We start from the raw sequence: 20,980 nt of genomic DNA on the forward strand, positions 1-20,980 counted from the left end.
GCTGTCCCTCAGGGCAACCCCATGGCCCGCGTCACGACGCTCGCACTAGGCCCGGCGGGGACTGGGCGCCGAGCAGAACTGGGCGCCCCAAGTCGGGAGCTCCCGAAGCGCTCCGTCGGTTCGGAGACAGTACGTACGAGAGCCTGAGGGCTGGCGGCTGAGGCTAGACAGACTCCGACACTGCGCGACAAATTTGTAGTCATCTACTGGGCGCGCTCCCGCCTCCGAGACGCTCCTGGCGCGTTCGCGAGACCTAGACTCCCGGCGCGCACTCGAGCAACTGGCACAAGCGGAAGTGACGCCATATTGCGGGACTGGAAAGTCAGGGGGGGGGAAAAAAAGAGTCCGGGCGGGAACATTTCCGGTAATGAATGGGCGGGGCAACTGTGGGGGCGGGAGTGGTGCCGGCGCCGCAAGTCTGGCTCCAGACGCCTCAGGACGAGGAAGAAGAGGAATATGGGAGCTCGCAGGTGAGTGGGCGGGCAGGCTGCGGCCCGTGGATCCTTACCTCGCAGTCGCGGCCGAGTGGTGGGTGCTAGCGGACACCCGGATTCGGGCTGACCGGGGTCTGGGGGCGGGTCCGGCCTGTGCTGTCCTGCGGGAAGTGGTGCGCCGGGGGGGGATGCAGGGCGAGGACTGGAGACTTGACATTTCTGTCCGGGTTTTGACGGGTGCCTATTGTCATCAGGTTGTTCCCCCCCGCTTTGTTTGCAAAGCGTCTAGTAGTTTGTCGTTTGCAGAGCGCCACGCCGACGACCAGGAAACTTGGGATTCGGGGCGATTGCGGGCAATACTGTTTTCTCTGTTAAATTCTGGCGCTTCCCGACCCGCTGAGGGGCTACCTCAGCGAAGACTTTGTGATCTCCGGAGGCTCTGCGCAGCAGGATCTTTATCTTTTAGAAAACAGTCTTTGAAGAGGCGCGACTGGCTCCTTAGTAAGGCAGCCCCTAATGGCCCGGAAGTCTGATGGCCCTGAATTACATTCCTGACACTTGACACTGGGCCACCTTGATCCTACGCTACCCTCTCTGAGCCCACATTGCCACCTCAGCCAGGTGTGAGCAGATTAATATCATAAACTCGAAAATTGAGCCAAATGAAATGATTGTGGGCCGGGAAAGAACCTAAACGGGATCCTGGATTGAGGAGATTGAGTTAAGGAATTCTGGCTTGTGAATGCTGCTGCATCCCCCGAATGGGTTCTTTTGGTTTAGTTTGGTTGGTTGTTGAGACACTGTCTCACTGGGTAGGTAGTTCAGGCTGACTGTGAACTTACGTGGCCCGGCCTGGCCTAGAAATTAAGGTCTCCCAAATGCTGAAATATCAGACTTGCACCACCACACCCCACTCAGACTCGTTTTAAACCTGCATTGTAAGAAAGGACCGTTTTCTAAAAGATGATATTTTAATTGGGGACTTGGAACCATCGGGGTAGTAAGATACTTGGACGTCTGAGTTATTTTTCAGACAAGAACACCACCCGCAAGGCTTATCTGATACATAGGTCCCTGTGTATCAGGCTTTTGGAGTTTTGAACTGGACTTTAGGCTTTGTTCACATGAGTAGTGCTTGGTAAGTTCGAGAAACTTGAGGAGGGAAGACAGGAAGGAGCCAGAGCTCCTTCCTGTAAATGGAAGGAGTGAAAGCCACTGCAAGGAATCGAACTTGTGCTCCGGGTGAAATAAAGACAAATACAACATAATCTGGCTGGTTTGCTAACTACAGTGTTGCTAATAGCTGGATGTTGGGGATGACTGAGTGATGACCGAAGGTGGAAACAGCCAGAGCAGTACTGAAGGACACAGTGCAGTAACCCAGATTCCACAGTCTGGCCCAGGGGATAGTCCTGAAGATTAGAACCATTTGGATCCTAAGCATATTTTGACACTAGTAAGACATGCTTACCCGACATTATGGCACACAGTTTTAATCCCAGCACTAGAGAAACAGATGCAGATGGCTCTCTCCTTAAGTTGAAGGCCAGCCTGGTCTACACGGGGAGACCCTGGCTCAAAGAGACTCTGAGTCATACAAGTAAATAATGACTATTCTCTGTAACATAAACAAAGATGGGTGGGAAGTCCAGGTAGGTCCTTGTGTATCAGGCTTTTGGAGTTTTGAACTGGACTTTAGACTTTGTTCAGTGACTGCTTAATATGGTTTCCTGAACACAATATAAAATAACATCCAAGCTGACCATAGGATGCCTGCATTTCCAAATACCAAAGGGAGAAAGTGAAAACCCCACAATAACAAGCACACTACACCAAAAGTGTTAAGGGTGTTGCCTTGAGCGCTTATGCTTTCTAGGAGAAATTTAGCGTAGTTAAGGTTTGAGAGCTGTCATCACACCTTTAGCTTAGTGGGATTCAGACTCCAAGTCACAGGGCTGTTTTAATGTTTCTCAAAGGCAAGTTCCCAATGCAGAGTGCTGGCACCGTAGCATTAACTGAATAAGATGAGATAATTACCCAACCGAGAACGGTCAACTTTGTAAAGGGATTCCTAGTGGCAGCTTAGAAGGTATATCCCAGCCGGGCAGTGGTGGCGCACGCCTTTAATCCCAGCACTTGGGAGGCAGAGGCAGGTGGATTTCTGAGTTCAAGGCCAGCCTGGTCTACAGAGTGAGTTCCAGGACAGCCAGGGCTACACAGAGAAACCCTGTCTCGAAAAACCAAAAAAAAAAAAAGGAAGGTATATCCCAGAAACCAAATGCATTGAGTCAAAATAATAATCCTAAACAGGAATTCCCACGGTTCACTGTGATAGTGTTGATTACATTGAAGACTTACCTGGGAGAGCCCAGGGGAGCATACCTGTAATCCCAGCACACTGGGAAGTCAAAGCACAAGGATCAAGAGCTCAAGGTCACCCCTGGTTACAGATCAGGTTTGGAGCCTTGCCAGGTCGATGTGACCCTGTCTCAACAGCAAAAGATCACATACCAGTGACATGGCTCAGCAGGCAAAGTCACATGCTGCCTTGCCTGATAACCTGAGTTCAGTTTCCCAGGGCCCACATGTAAGAGAGCCAAGTTCCCCCAATAGTCCTCTGACCTCTACATGAACACCGTGGCATGTGCACACACAAACATACAAACACACACCTTATATATACAGAAATATATAGATGTAAAACATATTATTTAAAAAAGGGCTGTACATTCAGAACAGGACCACAGTGTCAAGGCTGCCATGCCCCAGCCGCAGCCATCACCATGTATATGCACCTCTTTAGGATCTGGAACTGCCTTTCTCTTTGAAGGGATTTTCAAGCATGATGGTCCCAGCTTTCGGTAGGCAGAGGCAGGAGGATGACTCATTCGAGGAAGGCTACCCTCAGCTACATAATGAAGCTTAATAAACAAGGTCAGGGGGACCAAAGATCTGTCTCAGTGCTTAAGAGCACTTGCTGATCTCCGAAGAACCCAGATTCATCCCCACATCTGTGTCAGAAGGCTGTAATTCTTGCTCCAGGGGATATGGCCTCCGGATTCAGAGGGTACCAGTACTTACATACACATACACACAAACACATATGCACCTACAAATAATTTAAAGTAATAAAAATAAACTTTGAAAACCAATAAGGCCCAATGTGGTGGTCCACACCTTTCTTCACAGCACCCTATAGGCAGAGACTGGCTTGTCCTATATAGTGAGTACCAGGCCAGTCAGAGCTACATAATGAGATCAAACAAAACCTGAATATGGGGCTAGAGAGATAGATAGCTCAGCAGTTAAGAACCACTGGCTGCTCTTCTAGAGGACCCAAGACTGATACCCAGCACTCATACGGCAGCTCACGAGAGTCTTTAACTCCAGTCTCTGGGAACATCCTCTTCTGGCCTCCTGAAGAGCATATGTAATGCACAGACATACATGCAAGCAAGGGACCCATATACGTTAAGTTTTTTTTTTTTTTTTAGTTTTTAAAAAACAAATGTGTAGAGAGTGTGTGTATTGCTGTACATCAAGCCTGGAACCTCATACATAACATGCATTGTACTGGTGAGCTAAGTGCCCATCCCCAGGAGGGTTTTTTGTTTTGTTTTGATACGCAGTCTCCTTGTCACTAAGGTTGATCTACTACTTGCGGATGGGGCTCTGACTCACCATCTTTGTACCTTGTGGCCCTGAGAGCTGGGTTTATAAGCAGGTGCCACTGCACCTGGCCCCAACATAATTCCTGAACTTGCCAAACTGTTCCCTCTTTGTTGTTGTTGTTGTTGTTGTTGTTTTGGTTTTTCAAGACAGGGTTTCTCTGTGTAGCCTTGGCTGTCTTGGAACTCACTCTGTAGACAAGGCTGGCCTCGAACTCAGAAATCCGCCTGCCTCTGCCTCCCAAGTGCTGGGATTAAAGGCGTGCGCCACCACTGCCCGGCATGTCTGTTCCTTCTTTAGGCCTGTCAGCACTGTTTAATGGGAGATTTCAATGACAGCTTCACCTGAGAGGGAAGAAATGGGGAGCATCTTGTCTGGGTCCTGGAGCACCTAACAGAGGTTCCTGCCCTGCCCGGGCTGTGTGAGAGCCCACTGAGGACCCCACACTGCCACTGGTGCATGTTGGGAGCATTTTTTCCAGATTGCTATGTAAGATGAGATTGAGGTACACCATCCCTGTTGCTACTTGACAGTTGTGGTGTCACCTGAAAAGCCACACTTGCTTTAAAAGGAGTATTTGGGATTCCTGCCCTGTCAGACACTTTCTTGTCAGAGATATGTGTCTGTCACTTCATCTCTTCATGCAACAAAACAAAGCCTAGTAAAAAAAAGAAGTGGAGAAGAAAAGATCCAGCCATCACCATCTTGATGATATCATGAATCCTCAAAATCACCAACAGATGGGGAAAGCAGAGCCTGAATCACTTCTGTGGGTGGAATCACTTCTGTGGGTGTTCTGAAGGTTCCTTTCTGTACACTTCATAAAAACAAATGCCTGAGGATAACACATGTGTTTGTGGAGTTCTAGTCTTTGAAGGTTCTAGAAACAGAAGACTGCTCAGAGCAACAATGGAAGGCTTAAAGGGAAGTGGTGATATTTCCCTAAAATTATTATGTGCAGTGGGTATTTTACCTGCATGATGAATGTGCACTGTGTGCCTGTTGTCATGTGGGTGCTGAGACTCGAACCTAGATCTTCTGGAAGAGCAAATCTTAGAATCTTGTTTACAGGCTCTGGTTTTGAAGGTTGCAGTGTCACTACATATAGTTTTGAAAACATCTCAGGTTAGTACCCTGCATATCTTCACCCTAACTTCTCCTTGGTCAGCAGAATGCAGTGCAAAACAGGCAAGGTACCTGCCTTGACCTGCTTTGCAGCACTGTGGTGTGTCTGTGCGTGTCTCCCCTTCATTGTTGAAGTTGGAGTGCAGAATTACTTTACAGGATAGAGATTAAAAATAGACATTTCACAAGTGACTGACTGACCTAAAATCTTTAACTTCAAAAGTGTATATGTGAGACCGCAGCAGACTCATTGGTTACAAGCACCAGCTGCTCTTGCAGAGACCTGGGTTCAGTTCCCAGCACCTGTTTGACAGCTCACACCATCTATCACAAATTCCAGGGAAACCAATGCCCTCTTCTGGCCTTGGTGGGCACTGCATATACATGATGCACAGGCAAACACAGGCAAAACACTAATATAAGAGGGGAAAAAAGTTTTACGTGTAGAGGAATTTTAATTCAGCAACCTGACTGCTCTAGCAAGGGATCACACCCAAAGACCTTGGAGGTCTGTGTCATCTGGATGGAATACCCCTTTAATCCCAAAGACAGACTGAAGCAGATCTCTGAGTTCAAGGCCAGCATGGTATAGAGCAAGCTTCAGGTAAAGAAAAATGTAGGTCCAGGTGGTTCCTGCCTTTAACCCCAGTTCTCAGGAGACAGAGGCAGGCGTGCAGGTTCATTCAGTAAGTTGAGTTCACTTCAGTCGGTTTGGTGCAGTTCAGAGTTAAGGAGTTAGGAGTGGGTGCAGTTGAATGCAGGCCATGGACCTGACTTAGGTCAGTTCAGTCAGTTGTGTTCAGTGAGTCAGTGCAGGTCAACAGAGGCAATTGAAGCCAGAGAATAAGAAGGACAGATTGCTAGAGTTAGTTTGAGGCTAAGAGCAAAATGTCAAAAGCTGAGAGAAGCCAGTTTGACTCGGTCGGCTTGGAGAGGAATTTGAGACAGAACAGCTGAGTTGAACCAGCCAGCCAGAGTTCAGAAAGAGCTAAAAAGGGTGAGCTTACTCAGCAGTGAGCCTGAGAGACTTAAGGTGAATCAAAATTACTTTCACATTAAAGTATATACATGCCAGAGCCATTGAAAACATATGTACAGGATATAAAGACTTAAAAAGGTTTGAGCTTTGCCTAAATTCTGAACAATGCTAGTCATAGGTTCGTTCATTGTTTCTCAAACTGCAAACAGTGCATTTTTGTACTTTAAAGAAAGTCGAGTGTGCATTAATTTTCACTGCCGTGATGGTGTCTGACATAAGCTGCTTAAGAGGAGGAAAGCTGTATTTGATCCCAGCCAAAAGTTTGGTGGATGAGCTGTGAACTGCATTGCTTCTCCTGATGGGAGACAGGACATCATACAGAGGGGACAATGCATAGCAGTGCCACTCACCTAGTGACACTTGAGAAAAGATAGAGGTAGGGGAGTGTGTGTGTGTGTGTGTGTGAGAGAGGGGGGGGGGAAACGGAGAGGGAGAGAGAGAAGAGAGAGTATGTTTATGTAAGAGTTCTCAAAAACACTCAGGTGACTTCAGCAAGGCTCAAACAGGGCTCAAACAGGTTGATCCAATTATGAGGTCAGAGTCCTTGTGACTGAGCCACAGCACAGTGACTGTCGGGTGAGGTCCCAGGATGGAATATACAAGCCTTCGTGGGGATGTCATTTCAAACCATAACAGAAATCAGAATTGTCGATGTTCCTTTAGTTAACTAATTTGTGTCCATGGTGCTGAGAACTAAACCCACAACCTTATACGTGCATAAAACTACCCCCCAGCCTCAGTGTTCTTTTTAAATTATGTTTACATATGCAGGTATGCACTCTTGAGTACAGGTGCTTACAGAGGCCAAAAGAGGACAGTTCAGGTCAGGATCCCCTGAGGTAGAGTTGTAGGTGGAATGATAGCTGTTCTGGGCTGCCTAAAGTAGGTGCTGGGAGCTGAACTCATGTCCTCTGGAAGAGCAGCACTCTCTGTTGTTGGTGGTGGTGGTGTTTTGAAACAGATAGGGTCTCACTATGTAACACTGCCTATCACTGGGAAGCATCCAAGGCCAGACCCTGAAGGATAAAGCTGTTTCCAGATCACAGTATCCAAGAGAGCACTCCTAAAATAACATGAAACGCACATCCTGAATCCAGTGAAAACTGCAGACTGCAAACCAGTGAACACAAACCATGGTGAAAACAAAGTATGTCAGCTGACACTAACCAGGAAGTAACGTCAAAAGAGCAGATAGAATAGCCAAAACATGGTGGCAGTTCCATATATTTGAAAAAGTGGAGAAAATTTTGAGCAGGTTCAACAGAAGGGACCTCTAAAAAGCAAATCAGTGGAGGGAGGGGCAGGGGACAGCAGCGCCCGTGCACACCACTAGTTCCAGCTCTCGGGAGACAGAGATAGGAGGATCTCTGAGTTTGAAGCCATCTGGTCTACAGAGGAGGTTTCCAGGGCTACAAAGAAACCCTGTCTCGAAAAATCCAAAAGGAAGAAAAGTGGAGTCAGTGACTCTGCACTGCAGATCTGCTGATCTGAGAAAAGCTATAGGAGCTTTCAGAACGAGACAAGGGAAGGAGAAAGAGAGCAAAGGAGGAGAACCCCTCTCCGAAGTAGCCCCAGGGTCACACCCCAGCAGTAGCTCCACAGAAAACCAGCTATGGCTGCTCACAACTGGAACACCACCCTGGGTGGAGGTCAGAGACTCACAAGTTCAGTTCATTCTTGGCTACATACTGAGTTCCAGGTCTGCATGGGCTACATGAGACTTTGATTTAAAAAAAAAGGCAAAATTACATGTATTATGAGTTTTTAACATATGTAGAAGAGTACCATGACAAAAGAGCCAGGATTGTAGAGTGGACACTCATAAGGTTCCCATACATCAAGAGCAATGTAACATCTGTCACAGCTGTATTATGATAAAGCATATCCCTAAAATGCTGAAGCAACCACCAGAGACACGCAAAGTTGTGAGTAACTAAACACCTAGAGTCCCAGCACTCTGGAGGATCAGAAGTTCAGTGACATGTATGCTTCGTAGCAAGCTTGAGGCCACCCTAGAAACGTGTCTTTAAAAAGAGCCACCAAATAGAATGTTGAGAATTAGCCAGACAGAACAACTAGTAAATATCTTTAATTTGCTTGTCTGGTCCTTAGAGAACATCCTGGATAAAGCCACACCTAGTGGTACATGCCTGTGCTGTATCCCAGCATTTATAAGAGGTGAGACCGAAAGGTTATCCTTAACTACAAAACAAGTCCAAGACCAGTCTAAAACTAAGAAGCAAGAAAATATTCCACATACATAAGTAAATAGAGTTACGACCCTTAATTAAGAGCTGGGCAGTGGTGGCGCACGCCTTTAATCCCAGCACTTGGGAGGCAGAGGCAGGTGGATTTCTGAGTTTGAGGCCAGCCTGGTCTACAGAGTGAGTTCCAGGACAGCCAGGATTACACAGAGAAACCCTGTCTCGAAAAAAATTTTAAAATTAATTAATTAATTAAAAACTAAAGCCTACAGGGACTTTCCTGGCTCCAGTAACTGGAGTACAGAGGTGGGAAACTGGCTGGGCGCCTGCTGACCTCTCAGGTGGTCGAAGCGAGCAAGTCTGTTATGGACAGGAGAGAACAGTGCTTAAGAGCACTTCCCTACTCTTGCAGAGCAGCCAGGGTCAGCTCCCAGCACCCACACGGTGACATGAGCACCTGTAACCCAAGCCCCAAGGGGCCAACACCTTCTTCTGGCCTCCTGAGGCCCCTGCACACATGTCTGCTCGATTGCCCTTGCATACACACACATACGCATAACTAAAATAAGTCATTGTCAAACATTTTAAATCTTCCACATTGTTCTCAAAGGGATGCATGAAGACACCTAGGTGTCTTCTTTTTGGTACTTGGGGCTGATTGTTACCCAGTAACCATCTGGTGGCATACCCTACCAGCCTATAAGGCCATCTTCCCACCAGGGCTGGGCTCCTGCTGAGAAAACTTTATGAATATCTTTTTCATGTAATGGTTATTCTGATGTCTGTAACTGTACTTAAATACCAAGGTATAGACATGACATGTGTGGTGCATAGAAGCTAAAGCCTGCCGGGCAGTGGTGGCGCACGCCTTTAATCCCAGCACTTGGGAGGCAGAGGCAGGCAGATTTCTGAGTTCAAGGCCAGCCTGGTCTACAGTGTGAGTTCCAGGACAGCCAAGACTACACAGAGAAACCCTGTCTCGGGAAGAAAAAAAAATTAGAAGAAAAAGGAGCTAAAACCTTCCAAACTGATTTTTTTTTTTTAATCGAACCAGAGCCAAGTCATTGAAAACACTTATTCCTAACCACTGGACCACTGGACCAAACTGAGTTTATAAACTGTATTAAATGGTCACTTCTATAAGCAGTGTATTAATTGAGTATGGGAAACATATTTAAAGAAGTACAGAAAAACAAACTGGGTTCATTTCTACTTCTCTGTGAACTTGACAGATAAAAATATTCTGTAGGCCTCCAGAAAGGTACTAAATCAAGGAAATACTTGTTAAGACAGTGAGCTTTTGTTCTTTGTCTCACAGATCGACACGTTAAAAAAAGATGGGAAAGCTTGTGTTGAAAGCCAACCTATAGAGTCACTCAGCAAGGCTTTATCCAAACATTTGTGATACTTGTTGAAAGTTAACATGGGGGTGTCCTCTGACTCTGCAGTTCTAGCTCTGAATATCTAATTCGGGAAACAATTACACCTTTAAGACTATGTCCTCAGCCAGGAATGGTAGTGTATGCTCTAAATCTCAACACTCAGGAGCGGAGACCAGCCTGGTCTACAGAGCAAGTTCCAGGTCAGCCAGGACAACACAGAGGAACCCTGTCTCAAAAAAACAAACGAATAAATAAAGCTATGCACTCATTTGCTGAGACATTGTGTGACACAGCTAAAAATGTCAGTAAGACAAATGTATATCAAAATAAAAATTGATGTTTTAAGGCTGCCAAGATAGCTCAGCTCAGTGGATAAAGGTGTTTGCTGCCCAGACCGGTGAGCTGAGTTCACAAGGACCCCAGGACCCACAAGCTTGAAGGAGACCCTGACTGCCACATCATGCCTTGCCAAGCAAGTATCCATATATGTGCTCACAAATAAATAGAAGGTTGGGTTTCTTTTAAGTTTTAGGAAAAATGAAGAAAAGGGATTTTTTTCCTAAAAACTCATAGTTAATTGTAATTTTTACTGTGAAAACTACTGAAAATGGTTTTAGGTAGTATTTTCCCTGAAAAATGTTAGTGGTTTGTTTGCTTCTGTGCGTGCGTGCATGCGTGCGTGCGTGTGTGCTGCACACCCATGAGTACAGAGAGCAGATGACTTCAGTGTCCTGCTCTATCACTGTTGGCTTTCTTCCCTTGTGTCAGGTCTCACTGGATCTAGTGGCTGGCCTCCAGCAAGCTCCAGCCTTCCTCTCAGCACTGGCAGCACCGGGTCACAGATGTACCTGCAGCCATGCCAGGCTGTTTACCCCAGTGCTGGGACTGAACTCAGGTCCTCATGCATGTGCAAGTGACCTGCCCACTGAGCTGCCTCTCAGCCTGTTTGTGTTTTAGACAGTATCATGATAAAAACAACTCTATGGGCTTATGGGAAGTAGCACTATGGGGAGGTGTGTGGCCTTGGAGCGGGTGTGGCATTGTCAGTGGAAGTAGGGGAAGGGGTGGGCTTTGAGGTCTCAGAAGCTCAAGCCAGGTTTAGTGTGTCTCAGTCTGTTCCGCTGCCTCTGGATCAAGATGTACAACTCTTAGCTCCTTCTCCAACACCATGTCTGATTATATGCTGCCGTGCTCCCCGCCATGATGATAATGGACTGAACCGTGTATGTGTATGTGTATGTGTATGTGTATGTGTATGTGTATATATGTTGCTGTGGTCACCGGGCAATGTGATAACACATTGCCTTTAATCCTTGCACTTGGGAGGCAGAAGTAGACTCTGATTTCAAGGCCTGCAAAGTAAATTACAGGACAACCAGTGGTACATGGAGAAACCCTGCCTCAAAAAAACAAACAAAAAACAACAACAAAAAGTTGCTTTGGTCATGGTGTCTCTGCACAGCATTAGAACCCTAAGAAAGAAATTGGTGGCCGGGCGGTGGTGGCGCACGCCTTTAATCCCAGCACTTGGGAGGCAGAGGCAGGCGGATTTCTGAGTTCGAGGCCAGCCTGGACTACCCTGTGAGTTCCAGGACAGCCAGAGCTACACAGAGAAACCCTGTCTCGAAAAACCAAAAAAAAAAAAAAAAAAAAAAGAAATTGGTGTGGGGGAGGTGGGGGCTGGGGTATTGCTGTGATAGGCCTGACCCTCCTTCTCCATGGAGGAATGTGGACTTTGGAGCTTTGGATTAGAAAAGCAGTGGAATGCTTTCAGTGGGGCTTAATGGACCATCCTAGTAGGAGCATGGGGACAGTGGTGCGAGGGTGATTTGGGCTGTGAGGGCCTGGCTCAAGAGTTTTCAGAGGAGAAGATTTGATGTGATCTAGAGACTGTTTTCCTGATACTTTGGTGAAGAAGGTTGCTGCTTTCTGCCCTCGTCCAGTTTGAATGTCTTTCCATTAAAAAAAAACAAAAAAAAACAAAAAAACAAAAACCTGTTACTATTTTCTTGCAGAATGGAGACAGACTACAATCCCGTGGAGCTGAGCAGCATGTCTGGGTTTGAAGAAGGCTCCGAGCTCAATGGGTTTGAAGGAGCGGATATGAAGGACATGCAGCTGGAGGCTGAGGCCGTTGTAAACGACGTTCTCTTTGCAGTCAACAACATGTTTGTCTCTAAAAGCCTGTCCTGTGCCGACGACGTGGCTTACATCAATGTGGAGACGAAGGAAAGGAACAGATACTGCCTGGAGCTCACAGAAGCAGGGCTCAGGGTAACTCACTTTTGTTTTTAGAAGAAAAAAAAAGCATATCTTTATCATTTTATCAGAAAGGATAAAGAGGAACATTACATAGAAACCAGACATAGGTATCTTCAAAAAAATTAAGAAATATTTTCCTCAAAATTTTGGTTAGTAAATTTTTGATCAACACAGAACAGTTGAATTTGAGGGAGTAAATACATTTTGAAAGTATTGATTCAAGTTTTCTTTCATCATTAACCACACAAACGAGTTCCTTCCCTTTCTGTAGCTAACTGTGTCTCCCAGAATGGGCTCTGTGCAGGGGATACCCTTCAAGTTACTGTGCTGAAGGAACTCAGCTCACCTTCCCCCTCCCATCCAAACCAGATGCTTGGGCTGGGCCTCGTACTAGATGGCATGTTGTACAGGCAAGAACCCCCCACATAAAAGAGGAAAGAGAAAACTTCACAGACTTAGTTAGCATCTGACTTCCATAGATATGCCGTGTTTGTGTGTGTGTGTGTGTGTGTGTGTGTGTGTGTACACAATATTTTTAGAGGCTGGGTATGGTGATCCAGTCCATTAATCCCCACACTTAGGAAGCAGAGGCAGGAGGATCTCTGAGATTGAGGCCCACCAGGACTGTATAGTGAGACCCTGTATTTTTATGTATTAAAAAGGAAGAAAGAAATGCTTAATGGTAGAGCCCTGGGTTCAGTTCTCAGCAGCAGGCTGGAATGGAGAGGCTTCATCACCAGAGTTTTATCACAAGAAGGCACCTTGGTATGGGAGATCCTCAGTATGTATGGAACTCATTAAGGGTGGGTACCAGAGAGCCAGCTCTGTGGTTAGGAACACAGGTTCCTCTTGTACCAGTTCAGTTCCCAGCACCCACAAGTCAGGCAGCTCACAGCGACTGTGACGGCAGCTCCAGGAAGTCCACTCCTCTCCTCTAGCCTCCACAGATATCTGCACTCAAGTGCACACAGGCACACCTAGACATAATTTAAAATAAAAACAAATGAGGAAAAAAATGTTTTCAGAGCCAGGCATGGCGATGCTCGCCTTTAATTCCTGGAAAGCAGAGGCAGGTGGATCTCCGAGTTCAAGGCCAGCCTAGTCTACGAAGTGGGTTTCAGAATAACTAGGTTACACAGAGAAACCCTGTCTTAAAAGCAGTAATAATAATAATTTTTATTATATCATTTTCAAGAGTTTAACACTTGAAATAAGAGCAAAAGGGAGCAAACCAAACCTCTTACAGAGCACAGTGCAGGTGGTTGTGGTCCTGTGTTCTAAGCTACTTGTATAGATTGCTAACAGCTGAAATGTGTATCATCTGCTGAGAGACGGTGTCACTGCACAAGCCCTTCAGACACCCGGCTCTTGCCTTCTGTGCCAGGATGGAAGCTGGCGACCGCTCACTGCTGCCCTTCTCTCGTAGGTGGTGGGCTATGCTTTTGACCAGGTGGAGGATCATTTGCAAACCCCCTACCATGAGACAGTCTACTCCTTGTTGGATACACTCAGCCCTGCCTACCGGGAAGCATTTGGCAATGCACTCCTTCAGAGACTGGAAGCTTTGAAACGAGATGGACAGTCATGACTCATTTCCCTCCTCGTGGGGTCACTGCTGGTATAGAGTCTGACACAAGACTTGACAGCCTTGCATAGAATCATTGTAGACAGTGCATCGTTGGCTTTATGTGTTTGTCATTCCTTCACAGTAGGCTTTTGACTCACAGCATAATTGACGCCTAAGTTGTCTTAGTTTCAGATTCATTCAAAGGGATTTTGAGACCATTTCTCAGACACTGTCATCCTGAGTTCTCCACACAGCCGCTCTGCACTCCGTACCTAACCAGCACTTCATTCTCCCATCACAGGGCCTCAGCGCTGCCAGCACTCTGTTTCACACAGAAAGTTTTACATTTGCACAGTGATATAGAAATCAGAATCTCCTAACTTGAGACCTGGATTCAGCCTGCTAAATCAGGGGTTTACTACTAGCTTGGACTGACTTTGTAGTGGTTATTTTGTTACTGGCCTTATTGGAAACAAACTGTCAACTAGTTTCCCCTGCACAAATTTTGAAATGTACTGCTCTACTTAACCTACTTCCACATTACCAAATGAACCTATTGCTTATCGGTTACTTAACTAGGATAAAATGAAAGGCAGGGAACAGAAATAGATCTCTATTCCTTGTTTGCAACAGCCTGCCAACCTAGAGCTGACAGACCATTAGCAAGTGAATGTAACAATTACTCATCTCCACGGTATCTAAGCACATGAGCAAATAGAGGAACAGGCCCCACCTCATCCTCGGTGTGTAGCGCTTCGAAGGAAGAAGATCCTGGTTTCCTAGGAAACGGTATTTCGGCCTGCATTGATTCTTATTCTGAATGTTTGTTTACACTGTACAGTATATATATATATGCACATATATATTCAGAAGGTATTTTTGCTTCAATGCTGACTTTGTATAAAGCAGTGCTTTGGTATTCCCGCGGCGCCCTTCGTCCCCAGCAGTTGGACAGAGCCCTGTCTCTTTGCCACACAAACAGTGTAACACGAGCGCATTGTATGGTTTGAAACCAAAGGATGAATGAAGCATTCAGAAACTTGATATTTAAAAAAAAAGATGCTCTGTATTTTATATTTTATTACAGTCCCTGGTGTTTATAAACTTAATAAAGTCCTCCATGCTGCTGCATGTTTTCCAGTATGTGACAAACAGAAAGGACCTGACGCTATTCTTCTAGTTGTCACCCAAACAACTGCTTCGGGAGTGATTAGCCACTGTCTGCATCTGGGCACACCTTTGTACACTGGTCAGCAGCAAGTGTTTGTCATTAGTTTCCAGTGGGCATTTTTAGCCTCTGAAGACCATGGGAGGGAAGGTGAAGGGTAGAGCCCTTGCCAGTCGTGGTGAGCACCCAGTTCAGTCCTGAGAATCAAAACAGTTTTAAAAACTCAAAATGCTCCTGTGAACCAGGCCTGGTCGAGTTCTGTCTGCATCACTGACACCATCAAGAGTTCACCGGGTGTTTGAGCCTGGCTTTGCAAGGCTCTCCTCAATGTCTGGGTGCCTGCAGGTGTGCACAGTGAAGGCCAGCCTCAGGTTGAACTTTCTTGTGCTTAATCTCAGGCTAATTTTTTTTAAAAAAAATTATGTTTGTAGAGCTTGAATAAAATTGTTTACTCAATTTCGAGTTGAGTATAAAGCAAGTCACGTTTAAAAATTGAAATGGTTTATTTTGTGATTAGTGACTGATTCCAATATCTGTACCAACATTTTTAAAATTCATCAGTGTTAATTTTGAGTTGAAGTGAGTGAGGGGAGTGGTTCTTTTTATTATTTAGGATAAAGGGCACCTTTAATCCCAGCACTTGGGAGGCAGAGGCAGGTGGATTTCTGAGTTCGAGGCCAGCCTGGTCTACAGAGTGAGTTCCAGGCCAGCCTGGGCTACACAGAGAAACCCTATCTCAAAAAACAAAAACAAAAAAAAAGAATAAAGGGGATCAGTAAATACACGCGCACACAGACACACACACCTGTGAGCACGGGCAGACCTCCATCCTAAGCTAAGCCAGTTTGTAAGATTAACCATATAAATTAAGCCTTGATTTTACTTCTAAAGAAAAAATTCTCTGACTCAAATCAATTTCAAAAGAAATTGTGCATGGCCACACATATAACCTGAGCACTTGGGATATGAAGACAGGAGAACCAAGATCATCATCCTTAGCTACAGAGGGGACAGGAGGTCAGCCCAGTGTAATCAAGACCCTAAAGTAGGATCGAAGCAACGGGCAGACGAGTTTAGACAACTCACAAGGGAGGAAAAGTGAAAGCTGTTCGGTGACCACTTAAAAGGGGCTCCAAAGTGGAGGAGGGGCACAGAAATAAAATGTGAGAGGTGTTTGACTCAGCTGGTAACCTGAGAAATTTTAAAACAGTCGGGCTATGCAGGCAAGATGGCTCAGTGAAAATACTACTTCCAGACCAGACAGCCTGGATGAGATCTCAGGACCCACATGGTGGGAGGAGAGAGAGCCTACTTTCACGAGTCTTTTAAAAAGAATTTTGTTCTGCCGGGCGGTGGTGGCGATCGCCTTTAATCCCAGCACTTGGGAGGCAGAGACAGGTGAATCTCCCAGTTTCAGGCCAGCCTGGTCTACAGAGTGAGTTCCAGGACAGCCAGAGCTATACAGAGAAACCCTGTCTCGAAAAACCAAAAAAAAAAAAAAAATAATTTTTTTTTTTTTTTTGGTTTTTCGAGACAGGGTTTCTCTGTATAGCTCTGGCTGTCCTGGAACTCACTCTGTAGACCAGGCTGGCCTGAAACTGGGAGATTCACCTGTCTCTGCCTCTGCTTCCCAAATGCTGGGATCAAAGGCGTGCGCCACCACCAGTCCAACTAAAAAGAATTGAGCAGTGCCACTTGAGCAGTTAGTTTTGTAGTTCTCTTAACATAGGCAGGATTTGATGAAGGGCACTTTGACTGGACAGTGTACTGTTGACTAGCTACACCCCCTACAAAGTTTCTGGAGCCAGGCAAGGTCCCACATGCCTACAATCCAAGTCCCTTGTGATCACAAATTCAAGGATAACTTGGGAAATTTTGGGAGGCCATCTCAAACTTTCTTTTTTTGTTTGTTTTTTTTGTTTTTGTTTTTCGAGACAGGGTTTCTCTGTGTAGCCTTGGCTGTCCTGGAACTCACTCGGTAGACCAGGCTGGCCTCGAACTCAGAAATCCACCTGCCTCTGCCTCCCAAGTGCTAGGATTAAAGGTGTGCACCACCACCGCCCGGCTCATCTCAAACTTTCAAAAACTAAAAAAAAAGTAATACATGCTGGCTGCCAGGATGGCCCCGGGGGGCGGGGGGGCGAAGGACTCGCCACCAAGTCTGACAACCTGAGTTTAATCCATGGGACCCACAACATGGAAGGAAGGAAAGAACCAACTCCAAAAAGCTGTCCTCTGGTAATCCCACACGTGTGCCTCGTACAAGAAGTAAATATAATTGTAAAGCCTTGGGACATAAATGAGTCAACAAACTATAGCTGCTCAGACTGATTTTCCTCTAATGAAAATCACAGGATGCTAAATTACACTGTGCCCTTTTGAGAGAAATACTCAATGTTTAAAACTGAGGAAAAATACTAATATGGGGCAGAATGATAGTATCAAAACCTAGGCTATAAAATGCACAGAAGAGGAAGTAAAATTAAACATTAAAATATTCATCGCTAGATGTTAAGGAAGGTGATTCTTGTGTTATATGCTCTATTTGTTGCAAGGCAAGGGGAGAATTCAGGCCTGGAGTCACAGCTCAGGGAGACCTCACACTTAGACGTGTGCGATCGCTGCGTTGAAACCCAGCACACAGAAAAAAGACAAGTAACAGTGTGTGGGGGTTCCGCTAGCTGAAAAGTTTATCCTTGTCTGCTCCGAGTGTGTCCATGAAGAGAGCGGAGGCTTCGTCTCCCATAAGGACATGCCCACCTCTCCTCCTGCTCTGCTGGGAACGGGCCACACTGACTTCAGAACTCTCCCTTTAAGGGCTTTACTTAGGTGTCGCATTGTTGAGGCTTGCGCTGATGGGAAACTTTCATAGCCACTAGAGCAGAACGATCTTCTGGGACTTTCCAGTACTTAATAAAAGGCACTACACACACTTGGTAGTAACATGCAGAGGAAAGAACTAATGGAATGGCACAGCAATTATTATAATAAACTCAAAAGGCTTAGGATGGCTCAGCACTGGCTGCTCTTGCAGAAGACCTGAGTATGGTTCCTAATACACAGTGCCTCATAGTGCCCCTGTTACTCCAGTTCCAAGGATCCACTGTCTCTTCTGGCTTCTGACGGCACCAGCCAAACGTGTGGCACAGAGACAGTCATGTAGGTAAACATGCACACACATAAAAATATTTAAATTCTATATATGCGGCCGGGCGGTGGTGGCGCACGCCTTTGATCCCAGCACTTGGGGGGCAGAGGCAGGCAGAGTTCGAGGCCAGCCTGGTCTACAGAGTGAGTTCCAGGACAGCCAGGACTACACAGAGAAACACTGTCTCAAAAAAACAACAAAAAAATTAATCTATATATGCATGCATATTTACATATAAAAAGTTAATGTATTTAGATTTAACAGGTTAGTATTTAAAACTGTTTCAATACTGTCAGACTCTTCCAACAAAACAAGCTGATTGTATTCATAAACCGTCACAACTTTTGAAGATCAGTAAGAAAACAAAATAAACGTCGTTTATAGCGTTAACTTGTTTGTGGAGAGGGGTGTGCGTGCCATAGCACAGGTGTAGAGGAGAGCTTGCTGGAGCCGGTTCTCTTTGGGACCCAGGGACGGAACTCATGTTGTAAGACTTGATCGTATCTCCTTTACCCTCCAAGCAATCTCACCTGCAACGTGTTATTTTCATTGTTGCTTTATTTCAGCAACTGCATGAGTATTCTCATTTGTAAAGAAGACCCAGAGTCTAAAGGGTCTGACTGTAAACTTTCTGATTGTGTGTGAATTCCTGGGCACAGAGTGCCTCTAGGTACCTCCACCACCAAATTCCCAAGAAAAAAATTCTGAAAATGCTTTAGGAAACACAATGTGAGGAAGAGAAATCTCAACTGAGAAGATGCCTCCCCAAGAATGACCTACAGGAATGTCTACGGGGCTTTTCTTGGGAGGGATTGATAGGGATGTGCCCAGATCATTGGGCATCCTGCCTCTGATCCTGAGTTGTCTAAGAAAGCAGGCTGAGAAAGCCAGTTAAGCCACGTTCCTCCAAGGTCTTTGCTTCCGTTTCTGCTTCCAGGTTCATGCTTTCTTCCCTGACTTCCCAGGATGCTGGTCTACAACCTGTAAGTTTTGATCTGGTGCTATCACCGCAATAGAAAGCAAACTAGGTCAAACCCGTAAGTCTGTAAAACCCTGTGCATCAAGCAACAACTGGGCTGCACAGGATGTAGTGGTGGACTCTCACGCTGTAGTCTTTGACCCCAAAACTCGTTGTATCTGCTTTTCTTTACAGTAGAGAAGTTTTTAAACCGAGCCGAGCATCCTACGAGAGATGTGCAGGAAGCAGAACCTGAGATAAGCACTCTCCAGGGATAGCAGCCCCGCCCTTTAGGACACGCCCCGGCCAGACCCCTGAGCCACGCTCCCAACGGACCCTCCCCCAGAGCTGCGCCCTCTCCAGAGCCCCCAACACAGGACAAGACCCGCCCAAAACCGAACCACGCCCCCACCGGGAGCCCAAGCCACGCTCCAAGGAGCCTGACCCTTTCAGCCTTCCAAAGCCCGGCCTCTCCTCCTTAGCAACCGACAGGACTCTTTCACCTTAGCAACCGCTACAGCTTCCACCATGGCCGAAGAGGAAGTTCCTGTGACAACCGAAAAAGTTCTGAAGATACAGCGGGTGTTCATAAACCAGCTGGACACCTATAGCAGCGGAAACATAGGAAAGGTGAGCGGTGGCCCGAGCCAAAGTGGCCCTCAACCCTCAGTGTGTGTCCCCGGTCTATCTCCACAGCAAAGGCCTGCATCACTGACTGTTAGGAGCCTCCCTAGGGGAAGATTCCAATCCTAGCACATCAGTGCCTCCTGGACCTGTCCTGGCTCATGGACCTTGACCCATGCGGCTTTTCTGGAAACCCAGGTGTTTGGCTATAGGGAAACTGAGGCACAAGAAAGGCAAGGGCTTGCGCAGATCGTATAGGTATTACGGGCGGGATCCTGGAGCAGAGAAAGCAAAAGTTCCGCCATTATGTCATCCACGGAACATCCATCTACCCTCTTTTAAGCATCTGTTTTGTGCTAGGCGCAATTTCTGACCAGGTCCCATTAAGCGTCCTTACCTCCAGGAGGGGTATGGAGACGACTCAACAGGAGTCCTTACTTGAAGCACAAGCACGAGGCCCTGAAGTCTGACCCCCATCATCCAGGTAGAAACTGAGCAAGTCGTAGCAGTTAGGGAGATCCTGGGAGCTAGGTGGCCTGCCAGTCCAGCTGAGATGACAAGCTCCGGCTTCAGTTAGAGATCCTGTTTCAAAAACTTAAGTGGGGACATAAAGAGGAAGATACTTTTCTACTTCTAGCGTAAACAGAGAGAGAGAGAGAGAGAGAGAGAGAGAGAGAGAGAGAGACAGAGAGACAGAGAGAGACGGAGAGAGACGGAGAGAGACGGAGAGAGAGAGAGACAGACAGAGACAGTGAGACAGAGAGAGACAGAGAGAGACAGAGACATAGAGACAGAGAGCCATGTTTTAGGAGCTGGAGAGATGGCTCAGGGTTAAGAGCACTGGCTGCTCTTCCAGAGGACCCAAGTTCAATTCCCAGCACTCATATAGCAGTCACATTGTCTGTAACTCCAGTCCAAGATGATTCGATGCCCCTTTTGGCCTCTGTAGGCACACTGCATGCACATGGCGCACACATACATACACAGAGAGAGACAAACACTCATATACGTAAATAAAAATAAATCTTGGCACACTCCTGAAAAGGCTCTGCTGTGGAGGGCTCTGGATCCCCCCCATGGCCTTGGGATGAGGAATCGGGGCTTGTGGGAAGTCAAGGGTGATGTGGTACCCACACAGCACTGCTAGTCAATTAGCAGAGGAGATAGACCTCAGACTTCCTGCCTCCTAAGATGGTCAAAAGTGAGTCTGTGGAAACAAACCCCCTCGTGACTCATTAAAGGAAATCACCAGATGACCAGCTGTAGAGAAATTAAATTCTGGTGTGGATTATTGAGGGGCAGTGGACTGCCTGACTGCTACACAACTATAGCCCTGGAATAGGCAGGAAAGGATGTAAATGGACAGCTTCCCACTGGACAGGACGCTTTCATCCGAGCAA

The 20,980-nt window shown here is 46.4% G+C and overlaps 2 protein-coding genes across 5 annotated transcripts in view; both read left to right on the top strand.

Annotated features, from left to right (window-relative positions):
* Positions 1–392: 392 nt before the first annotated feature.
* Gskip (GSK3B interacting protein) lies at positions 393–14,840 on the top strand. The gene is made up of 3 exons (XM_028764485.1): positions 393–470; positions 11,869–12,127; positions 13,542–14,840. Exons 1-3 carry the CDS (start codon positions 457–459, stop codon positions 13,701–13,703), a joined length of 435 nt encoding a protein of 144 aa, XP_028620318.1. The 5' UTR covers positions 393–456; the 3' UTR covers positions 13,704–14,840.
* A 4,644-nt stretch (positions 14,841–19,484) lies between these two features.
* Ak7 (adenylate kinase 7) overlaps positions 19,485–20,980 on the top strand; it is a 75,202-nt gene continuing 73,706 nt past the window's right edge. For all 4 annotated transcript variants that reach the window (XM_028764563.1, XM_028764564.1, XM_028764566.1 and 1 more), the window contains exon 1: positions 19,485–19,586. In XM_028764563.1, coding sequence (XP_028620396.1) covers positions 19,485–19,586 — 102 coding nt within the window. The remainder of the gene's footprint in view (positions 19,587–20,980) is intronic.

The sequence above is a fragment of the Grammomys surdaster genome, unplaced genomic scaffold, assembly GCF_004785775.1.
Source record: "Grammomys surdaster isolate TR1022 unplaced genomic scaffold, NIH_TR_1.0 144, whole genome shotgun sequence".
NCBI classification, from domain to species: Eukaryota; Metazoa; Chordata; class Mammalia; order Rodentia; family Muridae; genus Grammomys; species Grammomys surdaster.

What these genes read in the sequence shown, in the direction of transcription:
- Gskip (XM_028764485.1), top strand. An exon ending in TCACAGAAGCAGGGCTCAGG is followed by an intron (nt 12,128 to 13,541) that starts GTAACTCACTTT and finishes CTTCTCTCGTAG; the next exon opens with GTGGTGGGCTATGCTTTTGA.